General features: G+C 35.3%; 1 protein-coding gene across 5 annotated transcripts in view; it reads left to right on the forward strand.

The window, feature by feature from the left end:
* The window catches only part of IREB2 (iron responsive element binding protein 2), a 57,031-nt gene extending 33,019 nt beyond the window's left edge, over nucleotides 1-24,012 (forward strand). For 3 of the 5 annotated variants that reach the window (XM_070497514.1, XM_070497516.1, XM_014856430.3), the window contains 15 exons: nucleotides 773-912; nucleotides 2,977-3,148; nucleotides 5,511-5,611; nucleotides 7,907-8,023; nucleotides 9,102-9,261; nucleotides 9,949-10,084; nucleotides 11,254-11,338; nucleotides 11,947-12,103; nucleotides 12,429-12,553; nucleotides 14,187-14,291; nucleotides 14,391-14,533; nucleotides 17,548-17,695; nucleotides 17,783-17,905; nucleotides 19,947-20,132; nucleotides 20,862-24,012. In XM_070497514.1, coding sequence (XP_070353615.1) covers nucleotides 773-912; nucleotides 2,977-3,148; nucleotides 5,511-5,611; nucleotides 7,907-8,023; nucleotides 9,102-9,261; nucleotides 9,949-10,084; nucleotides 11,254-11,338; nucleotides 11,947-12,103; nucleotides 12,429-12,553; nucleotides 14,187-14,291; nucleotides 14,391-14,533; nucleotides 17,548-17,695; nucleotides 17,783-17,905; nucleotides 19,947-20,132; nucleotides 20,862-20,972 — 2,009 coding nt within the window. In that variant the 3' untranslated portion in view covers nucleotides 20,973-24,012. The remainder of the gene's footprint in view (nucleotides 1-772; nucleotides 913-2,976; nucleotides 3,149-5,510; nucleotides 5,612-7,906; nucleotides 8,024-9,101; nucleotides 9,262-9,948; nucleotides 10,085-11,253; nucleotides 11,339-11,946; nucleotides 12,104-12,428; nucleotides 12,554-14,186; nucleotides 14,292-14,390; nucleotides 14,534-17,547; nucleotides 17,696-17,782; nucleotides 17,906-19,946; nucleotides 20,133-20,861) is intronic. The other 2 variants (XR_011498206.1, XR_011498207.1) reach the window with 1 other exon arrangement.
* Nucleotides 24,013-25,924: the final 1,912 nt, after the last annotated feature.

Genomic DNA, 25,924 nt, shown 5'->3' on the forward strand with positions numbered 1-25,924 from the left:
TTCTCCCTTCTCCTCTCAGAGTTGCACACCACTGGGTAATGTCCTGCCCTAGATCATTGCTCTGTGTGAGGCAGAGGAGATCCCCTTACCTCCTTCCACTGCCTCCCAGGAGGTCCGGCACCTTCACCTTCAGACATTTGGCTGCATGGATCTCTCAGACAGCTCTTGTGTTGTGTGTATGTCCTCTGTTGGTTTGTGGATGTCCTTTTCCTTATGTCTTGGGAGAGACTAAGGGAAGAGCTCACTCCACCGTTATGATGACGTCACTCCCCATATCATTCTCCTTTGCATTTTATACAAAGACCCTTCACAACCTAGTGCCTCTTTGAGCATTCACCCACACGCATCTTACAACTAGTCATTTATTTCCCTGAATGGGCTGTGCTCTTATATGTCATGGCTTTCCATAGGCTATTCCCTCTGGCAGAATGCATTTAGTCTTTTACAAGGTGTTATAATGATTGACTTTTTTGTCTTTGCCATTAGACTGAGCTTCTTGAGCTTGGCAGGAACTGGGTTCTTTTCATACCTATATCTTGAGCATAGTACAGTACTTAGCTTAATAAATAATAAATGTTTACTGAATTTAATATAAAGGTAAAAATGTTTTGAGAAGACTTGAGTCCCATATCCACAGTAGAAGCAGTGTGGCAGCTCTGTAAGCTACTGTGTAAGACAAGCTCGTGAAATACCTAGAGATTTAGATGTTACAAAGATAACTTAAACTATCTTTAAATGTACTATACTAATATACCTGTCTTTATTACTTTAGGGGTTGGAGGCATCGAAACAGAAGCAGTTATGCTTGGTCTGCCAGTTTTTCTTACTTTGCCAGAGGTGGTTGGATGTGAGTTAACTGGCTCATCAAACCCTTTTGTTACATCCATAGATGTTGTTCTTGGCATTACAAAGGTAAGTTAAAATTGTGCCAGCTGTATAACTTAGTGGACATTCTTTTTATGTACGTAGAGGAGCCCCATGAGAGCGGGGATTTTAGTTCCTCGCTTCATCCTCAGCATCTGACATTATTAGCTGCATTGTCATAGTTATCATCATAGTAATAATATCAAATATATAGTACTTTGTATGAGTAAGTACAAAACAATTTGTTGTGTCGTTTACTTGACATGTTAACTCACTCATTCCTCATTACAAGTCTGTGAGATTGGTCCTACTACTATCCTCATTTTAATTCTGAGAAAACTCGAGACACAGTAAAGTTTAATGACTTTAACCAAATGTCTAATAACCAAAGGGTTATAGAGCTGAATAGGAAGTTGTACAACAAGGATTGTAACCCAGGATGTCAGGTTCTTGAGTCCATGCTTTTGACCATTATGCCTTATTCCCTCAATAAATATTTGTTGACTATATGAATTAAAAGAATCATAGTTAGGAAAGATCTAATTGCATCTCCTTTAATACTTGTTTAAATCATTTTCCCTTTAGAAACTATTATTTTACTAGATAATACTTTCAAAAATATGGACTGTAAAGTGTGATTGTGTCAAATTTTTCTATTGGCTGTTTTAACGTTTCTTTAATGTATTATGTAGAAATTTTTTTCTCTGCAATTTTAAAATGTTGGCTGCATGCATTCAATACATATACTCTAGGGTTTCCTAGTGAACAATAATTTGTAACTCTGCATCTTAAATTTCTGATTTTCATTAACTTTATTTTAATGATTAGGTCCCAGTTTGTTAAATGAATGAACCTGGGAAATGTTCCACATACAATTTCAGTTTAGATCCCAGAATCTCAGCATTCTTTGGTTAGATTATTGGTCTGAAGGCTTTTAGAATACTCTGCAGGGAAAGAAAATGGTATTTCCTCCCTCTTGGCATTTGGTATTGATCTTCTTCCTTAATTAGAAAAAATTTTGACGTCTTACAGAAATGGTTGATTGACTTATGGTACCAAAAGATCAAGAAGTTAAATTGAGAATTGCAGGACTATTCCTAAAGGAAAAGGAATATCCCAGTATGTTTTTAGAGAAATCAGTTCTTTCCTTTGGACAGCCTGAAAATTAATGCTGTTTTTCAGAACTCTCTGGCTATATTTTTTCATAACAATATTACATGTCTGTTTTGCCATTTTTGCTTTTACAGTGATATAAAAGTTAAATCTATTGTGTATGTTTACATCTATTGATTATTTTATTTCTTTTTTGAGGCCTTGTTCTTTTCATGTTCTTTTCATCTTGTATTGTTTTTCAAAATGTATATTGTGATATCTCATTAATTTGGTGAAAGCAATATTTGGCTTGGTATATCTAATCTGTATTGCTCTCATCGTCAAAAATATTTCCATGAGGGGCCGGCTGGTGGTGCGGTGGTTAAGTTCTCACGTTCCGCTTCTCAGTGGCCTGGGGTTTGCTGGTTTGGATCCCGAGTGCAGACATGGCACTGCTTGGCAAAACCCATGCTGTGGTAGGCGTCCCATGTATAAAGCAGAGGAAGATGGGCATGGATGTTAGCTCAGGACCAGTCTTCCTCAGCAGAAAGAGGAGGATTGGTAGTAGTTAGCTCAGGGCTAATCTTCCTCAAAAAATAAATAAATAAATAAAAATAAAATATTTCTATGAATATATGAATCCATGACTATCTCTTAGGCTTGAGTTTCTACATCTATAAAAGACTTTGTAATAAGTGATCCCTAGCACCTCTAGTATGTTAGGACTTAATATTATTCATAGGTTGAAGGTTATTTCATTTTTAGTCAACCTGTAGGCACTCACCCTATACCAATCTGAGACCATTTTACAGTTTAGAAGAGGTGAGTAGGTATTTTGGTTACTTAGAAGTAACTAAGAAAAATGATTTTAGAATGAGTCGATGTTTCATAAGAATGACAGAGAACCTCTTTTCTTCACTGTCACTAGTATTGGTTAAAAATTAGATTTTATAGTTTTCAGAGAATCCATGCTAATCTTAGCATTGCTAATTGTGTGTTTCTGTGTATCCCTTTATATAGCACCTCAGGCAAGTAGGAGTGGCTGGAAAGTTTGTTGAGTTTTTTGGAAGTGGAGTTTCACAATTATCTATAGTGGATCGAACTACAATAGCAAACATGTGTCCAGAATATGGTGCTATCCTCAGCTTTTTCCCTGTTGATAATGTGACATTAAAACATTTAGAACATACAGGTAAGAAGATATCATTAGCATAAATGTGTTACATTTCCACTGTGTCCGAAATATTTTATAATAAATCACTGCCTTGTACCTGTTATTTAATAATTTTGAAACAGTGGCTTTCAAATGAACTGCATCAGATATCTTCAAAAAATCTTGTGCTCTCAAACCCTAGTACCCTGTGACTCACTTAGAGCAACTTAAAGGAATTATTCAAACAGCTGATCTTCGCCTCCCTTTTTCCCCATGATGATGAATACCTACACCCTGCCTAGGGATCAGAGGTTGCAGTTTCATGGAAACCAGGCTTGAGCATATTCACAGGTATTCCCTTCCGTATCCAGGAGTAGAGGAGCCACCAGACAAAAAAGTTTGAGAACCAGTGCTTGTCTAAAGAATAAGAAGCACATAATTTTGTTAAATGCAACACAGGGTTACAGATTTCAAATCTTTTTTATAGCCTCATTATCTAGGAACTTTGACCGCTCTTCTACTGACTGTTTATTTTAAAATAGAAAATACCTGGGCCAGCCTGGTAGCGGAGTGGTTAAGTTCACATGTTCCACTTTGGTGGCCCAGGGCTCGCCGGTTCGGATGCCAGGTGTGGACCTACTCACCGCTTGTCAAGCCATGCTGTGGCAGGTGTCCCACATATAAAGTAGAGGAAGAAGGGCATGGATGTTAGCTCAGGGCTAATCTTCCTCAAAAGAAAAAAAAAAATAGGGGGCCGGCCCTGTGGCTGAGTTAAGTTTGCACACGCCACTTCGGCAGCCCAGGGTTTCACTAATTTGGATCCTGGGCACAGACATGGCACCACTCATCAGGCCATGCTGAGGTGACGTCCCACATGCCACAAGTAGAGGGACCCACAACTAAAATATGCAACCATATACTGGGGGGATTTGGGGAGAAAAAGCAGGGGAAAAAACAAAGATTGGCAACAGTTGTTAGCTCAGGTGCCAATCTTAAAAAAATAAAATAAAATAGAAAGTACCTGCAAAGCCAGGATGTGTTTCTATTTCATAAGGCCCCTTGAGCCACTTCGTTTTTTTAAGAGAGAATTGCTGAACTACTCTCTCTAATCATAGGTATATTTTGGGGATATATTCTTGTATTCTTTCGTTTAGGGGCAGATTATAAGTTAATAAGTCAAATGGCAAAATGGATGACTGGTCATTAGGAATCTTAGAGGAAATGGTCCTCATAGAATGCAGAGCTTTCTCTACACTGGAGTTTGGTTGGTAAAACATTCAAGAGAAAAAAGGTTAGAGGTGCCTCATTCCTTGCATGTTAACATGAGTTAATGTATTAATGACCTATTACCATGTAACAGATTATCCTAAAACTTTGTAGCTTAAAACAGCAATAACATTTATTGCCACATGATTTCACTGGGTCAGTGATTCATACAGGGCATAGCTGGGACAACTTGTCTCTGCTTCATAATGTCTAGGTCTTAACTGCAAGACTGGAAAGCTAGGGACAGGAATTCTGAAGGCTTGTTCACTCGCATATCTGACAGTAAATGCTAACTCTCACCTGGGAACTCAGCTAGGGCTGTCAGCCAGAACACCCATATGTGGTTCTCCATGTAGTATAGGCTTTCTCACATAGTGGAGTTTCAAGGGTAAGTAACCTGAGAGAAATGGAGTCCCAGCCATCCTGCCAGCTGGAATTCACATTGCTCAGATTCAGGAGAAGTGAATATCAGTTCCACCTCTTGATGGAGGAATGTCGTTGTCACATTGTAAGAAGAATATGTAACTTAGGATATATATTGCTGTGCCAAACATTGGAAAATACCATCTGCCATGGTTAGTTACTTCTCATCAGGCTTACAGATAACTACCCAGATGTTTAATTGGAAATTTTTATTGTTAATGTCTAAATTCTTTTAATTTTTTGAAGATCTGTTAGATCTTTTTATCCTTCTGCTCTATGAAACTGTTCTTAACTTTTGATTACTTTATTCTTTCATTTTGACTATTAAGTTGCATATTGCTTATATTTAGGTTGCTTATTTCACCCTTCATGGTGAGTAGTAATTTATTATATTCAGTTTTATTATTGGTTTTTCTTTTACAAACAATATTTTTTGTAAGTTTTATAGAACTGGCTCAGTATTTCTGATCTTGCCTGTGATTGAGTAAATTTTAAGGGGGAGCTGTTATGTATTTTATAAAGTGGAGTTTTCATGAAGGGTAAAATTTTACTGTGCTTGAGAATAATATCAAGTACTAATTTATAAAAAAATTCTACTATGAGTACTTAGTAATAATAATATTTGTTTTTTGCTCATTATTGGAATTCAGCAACCTTACCCACAAAGATTTCAAAATTCTTTACTGGATTTTCTTGTTCATCATCTTTTTAGGTTTTGACAAAGCCAAACTCAAGTCAATGGAAACATACCTTAAAGCTGTGAAATTGTTTCGAAATGACCAGAATAATTCAGGAGAACCTGAATACTCCCAGGTATATACAAATAACCAACATAGTAGTGGTTAGGAGTGTAAATTCTGGAACCTGACCCAGCTCTAAGACTTATTAGTTATATCACCCTGGGCAATTTATTTAGCCTTTCTGCTTCATTTTTCTCATCTCTATAATATGAAGATAATATCTACCTCATATGATTCTTAAGAGAGTAAATGCAAATTCATTAGAACAGTTTCAGGCACATAGTAAGTGCTTAATAAATGTTAGCTATTACTATTATTATTTAACAAATGTCATTTGTGACTCTGCTTTCATTTTATTCATTAATTTTACATAGATTTCTACTAGAGTGAATTTTATGAAGTCTAAATTTTTAGTATTTAAAATATATAATTGACTCTTAATTTATTGCTCTAATTTTTTTCTACTTTATGATAAGAGTACTATAATATCCTCCCAAAATATCAATTTTGATAACATCGGCATTTGGTTAATGTCTGTATTTTATAAAAAGTCTCTGTTGTGCAACGTGGATGGACCTCGAGGGCATTATGTTAAGCGAAATAAGTCAGTCAGAGAAAGACGAACTCTATATGACTCCACTCATAGGTGGAAATTAGTATATTGAGAAGGAGATCTGATCGGTGGTTACCAGGGAAAAGGGGGGGTGGGGAGAGGGTACGGAGGGGGAAGTGGTGTACCCACAATATGACTAACAAAAATGTACAACTGAAATCTCAAAAGGTTGTAATCTATCATAACATTAATAAAAAAAAAAAAGTCTCTGTTGTGAAAGGGATATACAGTTATGTGGTCTTAAATGTTAAAGATATTTTACAGTCTAAGCAAATATTTCTTATCTATTGGAAATTTATATTTATCTTGAAGTTGGTAAAATTCACTCTCAGGAGAGTGTAAATTTTAATAAAATTTATTTTCTAGGAGTGTGTCAAGGATCTAAAACCACTTGGTGGTGTTGTAGGTCCAGTTAACTGTTAAGCAAGTTTTTGTTGGGAAATCCATTTTCTCAAAAGCTTCATTTTTCTTCATAGCATGTATCCCTACCTCACATTATCTATTAATTTGTATGCTTTTTGCCTGTCTTTCCACCACCAGGATACAAGTAAGCCCCATGAAGACAGGAACTTCATCTGTTTTGTATGACACTGTATCCCCAGCACCTAGAACAGTGCCTGGCACATAGTAGATATTCAGTAAATATGTTAGGTGAATAAATGAATATTTATAGGTATATTGAAGGCGAGTATAGAACCCATAGGAAGTGAATTCGTGTGACACTGGGCAAATCTTTTAACTTGTCTGATTATTTATTGAATCTAGTGCTTTGTCTACATTAAAAAAAAGAAAAAAAAAGACATACAGGGAAACAATAAGAAAAATTAAATGGAAAAATTTTGATGGTATAGTGAAGTGGAATAAATTTGCCTATTAAAAACTCAACCAGATTAAGAAATAAAACTAAAACCCATCAGGATGTTGATTTCAAGAGAAACTCATTAAATACCTACTTAAAGACGAAATCTAGGATCACCTGGATCCATGAAATGAAAGTATAAGAAAAGCAGGTGTTGCCATTATATATAATCAGTCAGAATAAACAAGATTGTTAAATAATGGATGAAAGCCGTAGAGAAGAAAAACTTAATTTGAATTGCTTATACACAAATAAAATGTATGAAGGAAAATGGTAGAAATGCCAGAAGAAATGAATGAAAACCTAATTGAGAGCTGGGATTAGGATTTTAACAAAATACGATTTTATTTTAACCAAGGAATAAAAATATGGTCTACAGGAGCATGACCAACTAGACACTCTGGAACCAGAAAGAGAAAAACCCTTTCTCTCTGTCGACCAGACTTAATATCATGCAAGCTAGAAAGAAGGAATGTTTACTAAGCCCACCTCCATTATCAGAGAGCAGGCAAAGAAGAGTGAATTTGAAGCTCAGAAGCAATAAATTGATAGTTGGCACAGGCATCTACTTTATCATCAGTCATCTTTGAAGACAGTGTTTATCTTTGTGGGGAGAAAAAGATTTGGGGAACAAAAAATTTTATATAGTCTAATACAGTTGATATTGTGCTAGTTTGCATACTATCTGCTAGTCTTGCTTTTAGCTAATTTTTTAATATTTTATTTCATAAATTAAATGGAGTTTTAAAATCTTTATTTCTGGGTGTGTATTTCACCATTAAATTGCATTAAAATAAATGCGAATATCTTCATTCTGCTTCAGAAAGTAGTTCTTAAATTGGAATCTCTACTTAAAAATTCTGTTCCTTTTTTTCCTCTTTTCTCTCATTTCCTAGGTGATTCAAATTAATCTGAATTCAATAGTTCCATCTGTCAGTGGTCCAAAACGACCTCAGGATAGAGTTGCTGTGACAGATATGAAAAATGATTTCCAAGCTTGCTTAAATGAAAAGGTACATTACCTCTTGTTATCTTTATTTGTCAATACACTTTGTGCTAATTAAGCAGTAAAGAACAGGGTGACCCATAAACTCAATCTCCTGCGATATTTTTGTATGTTACGGCACATACCAGCAGCCTCCTCTTTTTCCTTCTGTACAAAGTACAAGTCAGCAATTTGGAAAGCTTATTCCCAGGTCCACTGTGAGGGTCAGAGGTTGATTGTGTCTGTTTAAATTAAAGTTAAAAATTGAGTTTCTTAGCCACAATAGCCTCATCTCAAGTGCTTGAGTAGCTACTTGTGGGTATGGCTCTTGTATTGGACAGCATAGATACTGAATATTTCTGTCATCACAAAAAGTTCTATTGAACAGCACTGTTCTAGAATTTTGTTACTTTCCAGACTAGGATAAAAGTCCATACTGTGTAATTAGTCTCGTAAAATCTGGTAAATGTAACAGAATAACAAGAGACCTCTTTGACTTTTGGGGTTTGTACTTTCTAAGAATCACGGCTTCAATCTTGTCTTTTTCTCTGTTCTGAAAACTAGTAGCTGGTTTCTTTTTTCAGAGCCTTTCTTTCTATAACTTCTTGATTTTTTTTAATGTGAAAAATGTTAAACTTGTGCAGGAGTAAAATAGTGTAATGAATTCCTATGTATCTCACTTCAGCAGTTACCAACTCATAGCTAGTCTTGCTTCATCTGTTCTACACACACACAGGATCTTGTTGAAGCAAGTCTCTAGGGCCATTTTTAACAAAGAAAAAGTTTATACCATCTCTTGAGAATTACTGTAAGCAGGGATGAGTAGAGAACAAAGCCAGATAAGATCTAGATCCTGGGTAGTTGGGTGGACTCACTCAGTAGGTAAAAGCTTATGAACACCACCAGACTCCTTTCGTGACTGTTCAAATTATGCTTCATCTGAATTACAGCTACTGAATGTCGTAGACCGTCAATATCACTTCCAAATAGTCAGAACTTTGAGTGTTAAATCATCAAATGTCAAAGATCTGCTGTATTTTCTAACAATCTTTTTTTCTATACATATCCAGAATACTTAGTTTATATTTATGTGCACATTTGTATAGGTTGGATTTAAAGGCTTCCAAATTGCAGCTGAAAAGCAAAGCGATACTGTCTCTCTTCATTATGAAGGAAGTGAATATAAGCTGTCTCATGGATCTGTGGTCATTGCTGCAGTTATCAGTTGTACCAATAACTGCAATCCATCTGTCATGCTCGCTGCAGGTAGGTTGTGGTTTATGACCATAGATTTTCTTTCTCTAAATTATTTTTTACTTTTCTGGTATGTTCACTTTATTTTTCTTGGATTATGCATGAGTGAGTGTCTATGTTTGATATTGAGAGACTTTCTGAGACTTTTAGGTTGTATCTGCTTCTGTTAATTTAGAAGTATAGTTAATTAGCAAAATTCTTGGTAATCTACTAGAAGTTTCTCATAGTGTGCTAGATTCCATTGAGAGTATAAAGGAAGTAAAAGATTATTGACAAGAGTTGTAAATGAAATCAATTGTATGTACATGGAACAATTCATTAATTGTATAAAATGTATAATAAATGTTAAATTGTTAGTAGTTTATTATGGCATTTAAAATGGTTCAGTAATGATGTCTATTATATGTGTGCATGATATTATTATATATCCTTTTTTTTCCATTTGTGTGCACATTGCCATGATGTCCAGCTGTACCTTAATATTTTAATGTAAACGGTAGTATATCTACTACAATTTCTTTGTTTTAAATGAAACAGATCAGTAGAATAAAATGGGCAAAATAATGACATTTTGAATTTGGACTTTTACCCTAACATGGATTGGAGATCAACCTGTTAAATAAACCCTTTCTTGCTTCCTACTTTAATATGAGGGAAAGAAATAATGCCATAATAAATCATTGTTTGTTTATTGTGCAGGTCTTTTGGCCAAAAAAGCTGTTGAAGCTGGTCTGCATGTTAAACCTTACATAAGAACAAGCTTATCTCCAGGCAGTGGGATGGTTACACATTACCTCAGTTCGAGTGGAGTGTTACCATATCTGAGTAAGCTCGGGTAAGTGACAGTTATCACTATTTATAATGACATTGGTATGATTGAAGCTGCTTGTTAGGACCTTTGATGTAGAAAGAGAAGATGGGAAAAATATGCTTTAGTTCTCCTTGTTACCTTGCCATTACCACACAATCTCAGGCCTTATCACTCAACAAATGTTTATTGGGTGTGTTCAGTGAGCAAGGCAATGTGTTGGCTGCAGAGAAGTGGGAGATGTCATCTCTAGTTTGAGAATGGAGAAACAAGACAAACAAGTAAAACCAGATAACAGTGACGGAGACTGTAGAGGGATGGTACAAAGTAGTGCATAATTTTCATGAATTTTATAGATCAGTTTTCAGAAATGAGTGAAATCTCATAGGTTGCATTATTAACTGAGTAAGTTGTCTTAATTGAAGTTTTTTGAGGTTATTGGGTCTGTTAAGCCTAGGTTAAGTTGTCCCTGAACTTTGAGGAAAGTAACTTTTATATTTCTTATGTACTTAAAAAATAATTGATGCTAGTGGGGTTTTCAGTGTGTATTTTGGGACATATTATCTTACATAAATCATCAATTCCTTTGCAAGCCTGGTAAATTTTAGATTTTTTCTTTGCTTTTGGAAGAGCAGCTGAAAATAATTTCGAGGATTATACCTGTAATTTTTTTAGTTATATTGTTTTGGAATTTTTTCAGGGACTATTCTTGGGTTTAATTGGTTGGGAATTGAAAGATTTACTCCCATCAGAGTACCCAATTATAATACCTCTTTGGGGGCCTTTGGTCAGATTGTTATAGCCCGATCCTCTTGATACTTTGCAGTTTAAACCCCTTTGGATGGAAGTATAATATCAATGTTTCAAATGGTCATGTTGTATTCCTAACAAGTAGTAGTTGAGGAATTTTCTTGTGGAGTGTGATGGATGCTATGTCAGATTTAGTTAACCAAATCTAACTAGGGAACATGCTAAGTATTAAGGCTCTTCAGAGTTTTGCTTTCAGTACAAATAGCATGCCTGAGAGTCAGACTTGATTGCTCAAAAGCTGTGAAATGAACATATTGATGAAGATTAATCCATGTGTCATAAATATTCTTAAGTACTCTTAGCACAGTGATGGAAATGAAAGATAAGACTTGTCTTTACAAATATTTTGATGTTCTGTCCAATCACACTTATTTTTTGAAATGCAGATTTGAAGTAGTTGGCTATGGATGTTCAACATGTGTGGGAAATACAGCACCCTTATCAGAAGCAGTTTTAAATGCAGTAAAACAGGTAAACTGTGTGGCTCAGTAAGACATCCAAATGGGTTTTCTTAACTATATTTTACTATTAAATTTTAGAAGGTGTGGGGGCCGGCCCGGTAGTGCAGCAGTTAAGTACGCATGTTCCGCTTCGGCTGCCTGGGGTTCGCCGGTTCGGATCCCGGGTGCGGGCATGGCACCATTTGGCAAGCCGTGCTCTGGTAGGTGTCCCACATATCAAGTAGAGGAAGATGGGCATGGACATTAGCTCAGGGCTAGGCTTCCTCAGCAAAAAGAGGAGGATTGGTGACAGATGTTAGCTCAGGGCTAATCTTCCTCAAAAAACAAAAATTGTAGAAGCTGTTTATTGATATATTTGTATTTCTGTAGTGCTTGCACCTCTTGGGAAGAGTAACCTGTCAGTCTTAAAATGATCATTTTTAGATTTTTGAAATAATTAGCTAATAATATAAGGAATTAGTTTATTTATAGGATTGATAGTTCTATACCTAATAATTGATTATATGCTTTTTTGGTTATCTTGCCCTCAGAAATGTAATATTTGAGATTGCTTATATATGATTATCCAAATCTGTATCACCTCTTGAGTTGAATAAATTTGTGTGTATTTTTTTTCAGGGTGATTTGGTTACTTGTGGAGTTTTATCTGGAAACAAAAATTTTGAAGGTCGTCTTTGTGATTGTGTTCGTGCCAATTATCTTGCCTCTCCACCCTTAGTGGTAGCTTATGCCATAGCAGGCACAGTGAATATAGATTTCCAGACAGAGCCTTTAGGTATCTTTTCCTTTATATATATATATACATATACATCTGCACACATTTTTCCCCCCAAAAGTTGTTGTATTTTTGAAGTGCTTCTTAGACCATTCATTCTTTAAATTATTTCAGGAAATCTTATTATAATGTTTAGTTACTAATTTCTGTATTCATATGAAGAATATAAAATGTTCAAGAAATTAGTTCTTCCAGCTGCTTAAGCCTGTAGCACTCTGTTGTTGTATAATTTACTTGGTTTGTATGATATGTTTTTGAAAAGATGTTCACATCTTGAGGGAATTATTTTTTATACTAAATATCAAATTAAGATTTTTTTAACCAGGTACTGACTCTACTGGCAAGAACATTTACCTGCATGATATTTGGCCTAGTCGAGAAGAAGTTCATCAGATAGAGGAAGAACTTGTTATATTATCCATGTTTAAAGCATTAAAAGAGAAAATAGAGGTAAGAGTCTTATTTCTTTCTTAGTTTAATAAAGTGGCTGTGTTTCTTTGTTTCCTGCATATTGCTTTCTGAATGGAATAAAAATGTATTTTAAATACACAGTTTGCAATGAGTGATAGTCATTTTGTATCTGGAATCTCCAATATCTAAGAGAATAGCTTAGAGCATTAGAATTGATTTTATTTACTTATTAGAAATGTATAGCAAGCATTTATATTTGGCATCCTGAATATGAGCACATTTCATAGAAACTACCCTTGTTTGTCACTCCCATTCAAATGGTTCAAAATCCAAAAGAAATAAGAGCAAACAATGAAATCTCCCTCTCACTCATTCCTAGCCATCTCCTCCACCTCCTTAGAGGCAACCAATGGTGTCAGTTTGTTAAGCATCTTTCCAGAGATATTTTATGCACATTCAAGCTAAATATATATATTCATGCTTTTTTTTTAAAAAAACAGAGAATATAAACGTGAGGGCAGAAGAAGTATTTATTTACTTAACAAATATTTATTGAGCCCCTGCTATCTGCCAGGCACTCTTCTTGGTGTTTGGAATGTGTCAGTGAACAAAACAGTAGAAAAATTCTCCTGGAGAGAGGCAGATAGTAAACTGTAAACAGAATAATTAGGTAAAGTATACAATGTGTTAAAAAGTGACAAGTGCTATGGAAAAATATAGACCAAGGTAAAGAGAAGGAATTGTGCAAAATTTGGGAGTAGATTCCAGTTTTATATAGGATGGTTTAAAACATGACATTTGAGCAAAGTTTTGAAGGAAGTGAACAAGTTAGCCGTGTATCTGGACAAAGAGCAGGACTTTCCAGGTAGAGGGAGCGGTGTAAAGGCCTTCTGGAAGGAACCTTAATGAGGGCATTGTGGCTGGAGCAGAGGAAATAAGAAGGATGGTGGTAGGAAATGATAGCAGAGAGACATGGAGGTCCAGATTACATAGTGAATTTTAGACCGTTATACAGATTTAGTCTTTTACTCTGAGTGGAGTGAGATGGGGAGCAATTGGAAGGTTTTGAACAATCTTTATATTGAAAATATATTGGGGGAGAGGGCTGGGTAAGGATAGAATCAGCAAGATCAATTGTGGTAGTCCACAGTAAGAGATAGTAATGGCATGGACCATTGGGGTAGTGTGGACATAGGTGAGGAATGGTGAGATTTTGAACGTAATTTTAAGGCAGGACTAATACACAGTGATGTGGGACACACATATTGAAAAAAGCAGTTGTTTTCCTCCATGATAATATTCTTAAAAGTTAACGGTATACCCCGGAACACACTTAATAACAACATGTATAGATCTTTCTAAATTCTTTAACTTTTTTTGGATTCTATAAAATCTTTTATGTTCAATTTATATTGAAAATTAACTGTTAGGGTGTTCCTAGAATCTGGTGTGCTTTAATTTGATAAGCAAATCTTTATTCATTCTGTCCAAAAATGTCATGATTTTATAGAATGCAGTATCTTAGCTTTCTTTTCAAATAGATACGGCTTTTTTTTTTTGTTTTTCATTCTAACCTAAGTACTGTTTTATTCCCTTGATCATTTTCATAAACCTATTATTCTGACTCCATTTTATCTTTCTTCTGGTTCATCAACCAAAACCATATTCACAGATGGGAAATAAACGTTGGAATTCCTTAGAAGCACCAGATTCGGTTTTGTTTCCGTGGGACTTAAAGTCTACTTACATCAGATGTCCTTCATTTTTTGATAAGCTTGTAAGTACTGTTTTACTATTTGATCTTTTAAAGATTATCATAAACTAAAAAATCTCATGAAGAGTTAAATGCTTTCAATTTTTTTTTTTTACTTTTTAGACCAAAGAGCCAGTTGCACCCCAGCCCATTGAAAATGCCCATGTCTTGTTATACCTGGGAGACTCTGTCACAACAGACCATATATCACCTGCTGGAAGCATTGCTAGGAGTAGTGCTGCTGCTAAGTATTTGACAAACAGAGGGTATGTCTACATGGTTTTAAGGTGTCTTTATCTTCTTTCTCACTGATTAAGAGGTTTCTACTGATCATATTCCTTTATCCAATAAATACACACTATCATAGGCGTCTAATTGTCAGCATATTTCACTTAAGCAATACCTGGGGTACTGGTTGTACCTGCCTTTGTTTATAACTTTAGAAACTGAAATTGCTATTTTAAATTGACTCCTGTAGTCTAGATAAACAACTGTTTGGAAACAAAGTTTTTTTTCTTCTTCTTCTTCTTCTTTTGAGGAAGATGAGCCCTGAGCTAACATCTGTGCCCATCTTCCTCTGTTTTATATGGGATGCCTGCCACAGCATGGCTTGACAGGTGGTGCATAGGTCCACACCTGGGATCGGAACCGGCAAACCCCAGGCCACTAAAGCTGAACATGTGAAGTTAACTGCTATGCCACTGGGCCAGTCCCAAGGTTTTTCTTTTTCAATGCTACTTTGTTGAAAAGTTAGCTTGGTTTGACTTATGAAATAAATGCTGATCAGTTGGTTCTAACTATCCTCCCATTGTTGGGGTGTGAAATTTAAATATTTTGTGGGCTATAAAGTGTACTTGCTTGAGGCTAGATTTCATTTGTATCAAATCAATGACAATGAATTTCATCTTCTTAAGCCTAAAATTTTACAATAATAATAAATGTGAATGTAAAAACCATTTATATAGGAGATGCAAATTTAAAACTAGAAAGATTTTATTTCATTTCTACATGATTAATAATGTAGAGTTGCTCTATTATCAAAGAACTATTTTGACAGCAGAGACAAAGTTTTGCTAAAGGCAGAATTTGTGGTACTGCTGCCTGATTAGCTTTTGAATGCTTGCACTATTCAAATAACGAGAGTTTTCATTGAAATATCTTATAAAAATCAGTGTTATATAGCTTGGTTTGACGTGTAATAATACTGTATAGTTCTTACTGTAATCTCATTAGTGCTATTATTAAATTTGTTTTTCAGTTTATTTTCTAGTTAACTAGTTTGATATAAATTAAAACACTTTTTGGTAGAAATTGCTAATAGCAGTTCCATTTAGTATAACTTGAGGAAGATGAATCAGTTTGTTATACACATGGCTTTTATTTATAGTGGTGAGAAATAAAATAATTTTTCCTTCTTCCAGATAATTTTTGGCCACAATTTCCACCTTGGTCATAATCACGACATAGTTTTCACCAAAAAAAAAAGTCACTTTGTATTTATTATTATTTCTGATATGGATTTCTTAGCACATTTAATCCAGTAGTTCTCATCAGTTAGAATATTTTTTTAAATAAAGATGCTCAAACCTCCCACCACCCCCATTCTGAAGTAAGAAGTTTAGTACAGTTTAGAATATTTGTTTCCTCTACATAAAAGACCGAATGAGAGGCTGATAAAAGTTGGTTGTTGATTGTTGAAATGCTTATGCTTAGTTGTTTCTTGTCCCTAAAAAGTCACTTATATAGTGACCAAGATAGCAGCATTGACACTTGAAGCATCCAGATTATGGTGTCTAAATACCATTTCCCAGTACAAGCTTCTTGGAAAAATGATTGATTCTAGATTTGGGACTGGGAAATGTACAAGATGATTCTAGACATCTTGTACCAGAAGCAAAAGAGATCAGAGACTATCAAGCTTTTGTCAAAAGGTCTCAGGAGCCACCTTGAACCAGTCACTGTTCAGAGATGGGACGTGTTGAGCATCGATGAAGAATAATAACTGGAATGGATTGAAACATAATATATTTAAATCCATGAGTTCATAATAATAAAAGGATAAAAAAACCAAGTTACCTTTGGAAGATGATAGGGAACCATCTCATTATTTCACAGTCGAGTCAAGAGCCTTTCCTGTATGGAGTATATTTCAACATAACAAATCATTAATGAAGAAATGTTTGTCTTTATAGAAGTTTTCCAGCTAAAAAATGAAGAAAAAATGATAGAACTAGAGGATCACCATTTTGCAATCCCTAATGAAAAATCAGTCTAGACAATGATGATCAATTGCTGCTAACATTCCAGAAAGAGACAACTGTATATTGTGTGCTTCTGATGGAAGTACGATCTAGGAAGCATTGTGGCAAAAAGTTAAAAACCAGAATCTTACAAAGCCACTAGATCTGACATCTGGTTCACAAGAAATAAAGGGGACAGAACAACATTTGACACCATGGAAATGCAATCAGCACAATCTATACAACAAATGACAGTTTCTTCAGATAAAGTATAAGCAGGGACAAAAAGGGAGAGGGCACATATAAATTAAAAGAGACTTGAGGGGCTGGCCCCATGGCCGAGTGGTTAAGTTCGCGCGCTCCACTGCAGGCGGCCCAATGTTTCGTTGGTTCGAATCCTGGGCGCGGACATGGCACTGCTCATCAAACCACGCTGAGGCAGCGTCCCACATGCCACAACTAGAAGAACCCACAACGAAGAATATACAAATATGTACCGGGGGGCTTTGGGGAGAAAAAGGAAAAAATAAAATCTTTAAAAAAAAAAAGAGAGAGACTTGAGATCAACTGAATGAATTTATGAACCATATGTGGATCCCAATTTGAACAAATCAACAAAAGTATGGGGCATATCAGGAACATTTGAATATTGACTGGCTACCTGATATTAAGAAATAGTGATTTCTTTCTCTTTTGGTATCAAGATAGTATTTTTTAAGAGTCCATATTTTGTAGAGAAACATAGTGAAATATGTTAACATTTTGAATACAGTTAACATACTGAAATACAGTTAAAATATGATATCTGAGTTTGCTTCAAAATAATCTAATAGGAGATGATTATAGAAGAAACAGTCCATGAGTTGACTGTTACAGCTTCATGATAGACGCCTAGGCATTCACTCTTTTGTTTTCTCTGCTTTTGTACACACTTGAAATTTTCCATAATAAAAACATGCTTTTTAATAAGTTTTACAATTCAGTAATGTGTGATTATTTGCCATCTGAAATGAAAACTGACTTTCATAACTTTCTTGTAGCCTTACCCCTCGTGAATTCAACTCTTACGGAGCCCGAAGAGGTAATGATGCTGTGATGACAAGAGGCACTTTTGCAAATATCAAGCTGTTCAATAAGTTTATTGGAAAACCAGCTCCTAAAACAATTCATTTTCCATCAGGACAGACGGTAAGGATGTATATACAAAATATTTAGGCACTTGCTAACTAGATAAAAACTTGTATTAAAGATCTTTGTGTTTGTTTTGATCTACAGCTAGATGTATTTGAGGCCGCAGAGCTGTATCAGAAAGAAGGTATCCCACTGATTATTTTAGCAGGAAAGAAATATGGTTCAGGAAATTCAAGAGACTGGGCTGCAAAAGGACCATATTTGCTGGTATCAATTCTTAAATTTTGTTTTCTTAAACTTCAAAGCGTTTTAAATATTCCCTTTGTCAGCAACATCCTATCAAAGTTTTTTTCTACTCATTTGGATTTTTTTATGCTTATTTGGATCTCATATTTGTGGGGTTTTTGAAAGTGATCTTATATAATATTTTGTACAATCTAATTGCATTTTAATGTTCTGAATTTGGTTAAACCTACATCAATCTTTTCTTATTTGAGGAAATCAATATGGTAGAGGGAAAGGAGATTCTGTCTTAAAAATAATTATTATTTGTACTCATTGGTAGTTTTACTCAACCCCTTTTTATTTCATTTTTTCTGATTTGCCTCATCAAGGGTTAACAGATTCAGAGATAATGGGCCAGGTTTTACTTTCTTTTTTTCCAGGTAGGAGATGATGGTGCCTGGCTGTTTGGGAGACATTTCTCTTGAGACTGTTTCTTTTGAAGAGCAAATAGGAGACCTGCTAGAGAGAATAGTCATATGACAGGCACCTTCTGCCATCTCTTACTTACACAACTGCATCTTTACAGTTGTGTACTTGGAAAAAGGCTGGCCAAAACACAACCCTCATACGAACTTCATTCTTTTTGAATCTTAATCTCCCCCCTTAAAATGCTAATACCTTAAGGAGTTGTAGGAATAAGCTGCATTTTCTCATCTTTCTAAGATACTAATCTTAAGTATTGTGAATATTAATTATAGGTATAGGTCCCCTTTTTTCTGAAAGTTATTTAGTCTTTGTTTCCTATGGGGGAGGCTTTCCTCATATTGTTGGTGATCCTTGGCTCGCCATTCAGTTAAAGGTTAAAAACTTATTACAAGCTGTGGATGTGGGCTGGGTTTTGCCAGTTATCAGGCCTTAATGTAGGTGATTGGATGTCAAGCTACCTTTTTCATTGAGAGAGCCCTGTATGTCAGTATCTGTTAAGTATTTTCTGAGGCCATTCAGTTTCTTCAAGGAAGGAGACCCATTCAGGACACAGACGTGACCTTAATCTCCTTGTGTCCAGTGTATTCTCACCGCAGCCTTCCCCTGTTCCCAGTGCTCCTCAGTCTAGAGCCTCCATTCTCAGCAGAGTGATGGCACTCCCAAGGGGTGAAAAATGGTTCTCAGGTGTTGAAAAAATCATACTCTTGTTATGTATAACGTACAGATGTACATTTAGTACATAAACAGATATACAGTATATTTGTGGTATTAAATTTTTGGAGGTGGGCAGTGAAATGGAGGCTGTGATTAGGGGGAAAATGTCTAAAAAAATGCTCCTTAGGAGGCAATAATGGAAAAAAACTGAGAAACATGGATCTAGAGCCTTTCTAGCTTATTTTCTCCAGAGAGTAAACTTTCACTCTTCTGGAGTGGAGGGTTGAGTGGGGACTGAGTGGGAGATCTTACTGCTTTGTATAGATTCCTAGCTAGTACTTCAGTGTTCTGGAACACTCATGCCTCTAAGTCTCAAGCCTTTTCTAGGTTCTTTGTTGCAGATTGACTCAAACCTTATTGGTATCACTCTCTAATTTCTGTTTATCATTCTGTAGTTTCAACATTGTCTGCTAAGTCAGTTACTTATCTCTATCTTCTCTATCTTCTGAGTATTTATAGAATTCACTCGTTCCTTTGTTGCTATGGGGTTATGCCATTTTTCTTCCTTTATTTTATTGGCATTTCAAGAGAGAGTGCTGATGAACACATATGTTAGGTCCACCATAATTAAACAGAAATCCACCTGAACCCTATTTGAGGTCCAAGCAGCTGCCCCCATGTATAGAGCTCTTACTGTGTGGTAGGCACTGGCAGTACTTAACGCTGGAGTGGCAGAGGGGCAATTAGAATAAGTTAGGGAGCTACTTAAAAATAGAGAAAAAGTTAAGGCTTCTGAACTACTTTGATACAACATTGACCCTTAGTATATGGGACATTAGATTAAAAGTGTTTATAGACAGGCCAAAAGTAAAATTTTTCCCTTTAAAATGCTAAATGAACTTTCAGAAATGATTGGAAGAAATAAAATGCACATTTGTTGCAGGGTGTGAAAGCTGTTTTGGCTGAAAGTTATGAAAAAATTCACAAAGATCATTTGATTGGAATTGGCATAGCTCCGCTTCAGTTCCTTCCAGGAGAGAATGCAGATTCCTTGGGCCTCTCTGGCAGAGAAACATTTTCTTTAAAATTTCCTGAAGAATTGTCTCCTGGAATTACATTAAATATGAAGGTATCTTTAAATTCTCAAATATATGATTGTGTACTATATACTCAAATAGATGGTTGTAAATTAAATAAAAACCACTTAGTATAAATTGCATACTAATGTCAGTTAGTGAACATCAGTTGTAGTTTAAGATGGCTGTTTCCTGTGTACTTAAACCAATGTTAATACAATTGATGTTCTCTGAAGAAAAGTAGAAAGTACTGGATACTTCAGTCCAGAAAAAAGAAAACATTTGAACTTCCACTTATATTTGTCAACTTCCTTTTCCTAGTTATCAGCTCTTTCTATCCCAATCTAATTTTAATCCAGGCATATATATCACTCCAAAGAGAAGGCAAAGTTGAGCATTCAAGATTAGGGTAATACAGACTCTACAACTAAGGAAAAAAAGGAAAAGAGTAGCAGATATTATATGCAATGAATATTTAATATGAAATGAACATTAATAGTGTAATTTCCCTAAGTCAAAATCTAAATCATTTGATTTAGTGTTGTAGGTGATAGAATATTTGTCATTTAGAATTAGGGATCAAAATACCTGTTTTTCTACTTAGCTATGAAGCCCATGTTTAGGTGTCTCGGTTATTTTCCAAGCAGGAGAAAGGTTTCTCAGACAGAATGTGTATAGTCATATTCAGATATAGTCATTGTATATGAAGACAAATGGTCTTAGCACTAAGTAACACTTTGAGGATTTTATCACTCATATGAGATGTTTTTGTTTGTTTAAAGACAAGCACTGGAAAAGTATTCAGCGTGATTGCTTCGTTTGAAAATGATGTGGAAATAACATTGTACAAACATGGAGGATTACTAAACTTTGTGGCACGAAAATTCTCATAGTATCTACTCACTAAGGATACCTTTCATAAGTCGTAACTGTAAACAAAGCCTTGTGTGCTGGACGCAGGAATCCTTACCATGGAGCTGCAGATGGTCCCAGTATGCTCTCTTATCTCATCCATGGGTGTAAATGATTATGAATCAACGCAGTGACTGAAATGAAATCTTCTTGATTTTAAATAATATACGAATGGTGCTATTAACATTGCTAAAATCAACGTGTAAAGTGTGTTGTGGATGAGACCTGTAAGTATAGGGGGGAGGGTATTTTATCAGACCATTTTGTAAATAAAGGCAGAATTTGAATTTGTGTTGAAGATTCTTATATGAATAACCTTCCTGAAGTCATCTATTTAGTTTTGCACCTATAAAACTGTATACTGCTGTTTGTTGGTTTAAGAGTAGCAGATTGAAATATAAGAAGCCAGATTAGACTCTGAAATTGTGTAAGTTCAAATCTGATTTATAAATGGGCTTTCAGATGTATTCATTCCTTTTCAACATGGAGCTGTTGAAACATAGTTGGCATTCTTAGTTTGTAATATAAGCCAGGGTTATCCTCAGTCTCAGCCTAACTGCAAGGGATGGAACCTGCCCCAGACACAATCATTTTCTCCACTCCAGCCAAGGTTTCCTCCTCATCTGAAGATGGACCATTTATTACAGAATACAGCTGATTGTGTAGCACCATGTATTAACAGTGGAAATATGTATCACATATGCAGCCCTTAAGTTTTCGGTAATTTGCTACTGTGACCCTCTCTGGCAAGCCTCAGATGGCATTATATTAATTGGATTAGACTATTTTGCTCACCTTATGTGATACTGTAACTTTATATTTTAGGTTTCATTAACCAAAATTCCACATTCATTTATAGTCGCTAAAGAGAACTTTATTTAATCATTAATCACTAAAGTGATTTTCCTCTAGACTTTTATCCACCCTAAATTATGTGGTTCCTCAACCCTAAGCATTTTTTTAAATGTTGGTTACTTCTTAATTATTTAAATAGATTTCCTGTCATTTTGAATCATTGTTTTATCTAGGATGCATGATTCTATTAATTTTGTTATGTTTTTGTTTTAACCAAAGCTGACCATCAGGATAAAACAGTTAAATTGCTACTGTCTGAGTACCATATTTTCTCTATATCATGTCTGTTGACCACATCAAATGTTCTGGCAACAAGAAGTTTGGCAACTTTTAAGAAAAAGGTTGGATAACTAATTCCAGAAAGACCTATACCTGTTTGTTTTTTAAATTAAGAAATTAAACTTAGCAGCCAAAAGGTTAATTTTTATTTTTTTTTCTCACATGGAAATCTTCATATGACCTAGTTAAGTTACTGTGATTCAGAATTAGCTCACGTTGCACAAAATAAAGAATTGTTTGTTTTAAGCTAAAATGCTGAAACTACCAAACCAGTGGGTAAAGACCACTGAGAACTTTGCACATAGCAGTTATACAATCTTGTGAAAATATTCTGCAAATATGTGCTTAGACAATTAGATGGACTAGAGTTTGACAAAATTATTTCCCTTCTTTAAGTTTTTTATAAATATTTTCTTTGGTACTTTCAAATCATATTGTGTTTTTTGATATTATGCTGTGTATATGTCAGTGCATGTGTTTTTGATTTACATGAAAACATGAGGTAGGGAGGGAGAATTTACAAGTTGAATGTTAAAATATCTGTTATATGCTTTGAAGAAATGATAATTCCAGATTATATGTGTGTGGGAAACATCTGTATTATTTTTAAGTCATACTATAACATGTAGCCTTTGGGCCGAAGAGTGGGCATCATCATAAACGGCTGATCCAGGAGATGAAGATGCTAAAGCAAGCCAGCTATGAATTAAGCATTTAATTTTCCAGTCTACCTAGTCTAGTAATAGTACAAGCAAATCTTGTGTTTCAGGAATAAAATCAAGGTCCTCTTAATCTCTCATATACAGTGATCCAAAAAGCTCGATAAGCATAGTTGTCAACTGAGGAGGAGAGTCATGGATGTTATGTCCTAGTGTGTACCTTAGAATTCTGCCTCTAGCCAAATTCTCTGTTTGCAATAATGTGGCATCTGTTGGTTTTTATTGTTTTACTTTTCTCCTTTGTTGACTATATCTGGGTAATTTTGTGTTTATAAAAACACACAAATATCATGGAAAGGAAGTATAATAGGCACATGAGAGAAGCAAATCAGTGTTGTGAATTTAAAGTATAATTTCAAAGGTCATTATCAACAGCAGCATTTTTTGTTTATCTTTTAAAAACCATTGTTACCAATTACCATATTTCATGCCTTGGGTTTTGCTACTCCTATAAAATGAAACCAGTGAAAATGTCATCCAACCACTGAATTGCCATTAGTACACTTAAAAGGTTTCCAAGATGACAGTTGTCATTATTTCCTCTTTTATCTCCAAGCTGACATTTGAATGAGAGGAATCAGAATCTGTTTAGCCAGATTGCTCAGTTTTTCACTGGTCATCAAACTTCAGTGGTACTAAGGGAAAAAAGTACAGCTAAGACCTAAATCAGAGTCATAGTTGTTTGCATATATGGTAACAGTGTTGTGTGCATTCGCCTTCTCTGATGAGTGACAGGATGAGGAGAAATGATATTGACTGACATTTTTCTATGGTTGAATTAAGACACCTTTCTTTTTTGCCTTTAGGTTTAGGAGACGGCACTAAGATACTGGAGGTTGACTCTACCTTAGTTTGATTTGGAGTAACAAAAGAGAGGGGAAGGAGATGGACTTAGGCTTTCTTCAGTGGCTTCTTCCCCTAGAGTGTGATAGTGCCGATGTTTCTATCAATTTTACACATAATGTGTGACTATGAAACTGTATGTCTCACTTAAGTAACTAAATCATTGTCTAATAGTTAAAGCCAACAACACAGTGTAACAGTTTTAAGTTCAATAATATTAAGTATTGTATAGAAATATATTGGAGGCAAAGTTCAGTTGATGACAATTGTGTATATGTTATTGATGCTGTAAATTATTTTTAATAAAGAAAATTGTATTATCACATATTTGACTCTTGTTATAAAATACTTTGTGGTAGTTGAAAAGAAAACATCATAACTTAAAAAGAAATAGGATGCCATCCAGAAGTTTCTCTTCAAACATGTTATCTAAATATTCAGACATTAGTTATTCCAAATATAACTGCCAAAATGTGGACCATGATCATTCTCATCCTTATATCTGGCAGTTCCTTTCTGTTCTAGGGCCAATGAGAATGAAACCCAGGATAAAAGTTTGCAATAGGGATGGTCTGGAGGAAACAAAAAGTTGAACTTGATTCAAGGATTGTTCTAACAGGTACTTAGAGTCATGGAGTCACATTTTAGAGTTAAAACAACTAATCTTTCACCCAAAGCAGGATCTCTTATACAAACAACATCTAACTGGGCAAGCTTTTCTTGAACATTCCAGAGATGGAGACTGTCTACTGTGCTCCCATCCTGGCAACCCAACCTGTTGACTGAAGTTTTGACTTTATTTCAAGCTGAAGTCTGTCCTTGTAGTTTATACCTGCTGATTCTGGTTCTCCCTAATTTGTCTATGCCTCTTAAAGCACTTTGGTACAACTAAACATTCAATACATATTTAATGAATAAGTTGGGCCCCCCTACAAGTTACACATAACCTCCATATATAGATCTTTTATTATGGAGGTAATTTATGTCAAAGTGAACACTTAGAACTGAATTGGTGGTCTCCTGCTTTGAGTTTTGTCTTTCAGGAGGAAATGGCCCTTTTTGATGATGCAGGATGGAGGTGCCGTGTTTTCATCAACCTCTACGCTTTAGGACCAGCTGAATGGTGCACCCCCTCTGCTGGCTGTCCATTAGTGCTCTCATGAAGCAAGTCATCCAGAGCTGGAAGCCAGGAACACAGCCTCATCTCTAATGTTTTATAAACATAGGCGGCTGTCCACTGATCTAAAAACATCCGCCCTTTCTCTCACTCTTAATAGCAACCTAAATAAGTGGTTAAAGTTTATTAAAATTTGGTGTTCATAAATCAAAACTGGTAAGAGTTTTCTAAGGATTCCAATTCAGTATTGTAAGAAGTTTGTATTACAAAGGCTGATAGCAACACCCGCACATGCTGACAGTTTCAATACCCAGAGTTTTTGAGGAAACTTAGCGCATCATCAGTGTTGCATTTTGTTACTTGTAGTTTTCACTTGATGCCAATTTGTCTTTCTTTAATTATAAATTAGTTTAGCTTTAGTTTGTTTTGATGAGATGTAAGTTGTTTGGCTAAGTTTTCCAAAATATCAGACAGTAAAGCTTGTATTGAGTATTCTTCACAAATCGAACAGCTATTGCAAAAGCAGATGTATATGTAATCCCCACAAAATTTACTTGTATAATGACAATTGTGTTGTCATGGAATTTTGTGTTCACAAGATGTTGGCACTGACTTTTGAGCTTTTAAAATAACTTGCAATACATAGTTGAAGTATCAAAACTTACTGGGTATTTTGTCTTACAGCACTTTTACAATAGAAAATCATGTCTGTAATCTCACTCTGCAAATCAGTTTGTTTCACTCCAATGTTTGATCACTGAATTCTTTGAGAACCACTACTTTAGTGTCCCAGTGGCCACGTAAAGAAGAAAATTACATTAATACGACATGACATTTCTTGCCTATCTTGCCTATCAGATTGGTGGAGCTTTTTTCATTATGATATCCAATTGAGGAAAAACATGATTTGGCAGCAGGTATTAGCCTTAGAAATGTTTGTTCTCTTACACCCAATAAAATGACTGAGCAGTGTAAGGTGGAATAGTGAGAGGGTAGAAAGAATTCAGGAGCTGCCTGAGGGCAGCTAATGGGGCCAATAGGAGTCAGATTCTGGTTACAGAAAATCCAAATCAAAGTTGGTCTTTGACAACCTAAAGGAATCAGACATATTAAGAATGTC

Source organism: Equus asinus, chromosome 2, assembly GCF_041296235.1.
Source record: "Equus asinus isolate D_3611 breed Donkey chromosome 2, EquAss-T2T_v2, whole genome shotgun sequence".
NCBI lineage: Eukaryota > Metazoa > Chordata > Mammalia > Perissodactyla > Equidae > Equus > Equus asinus.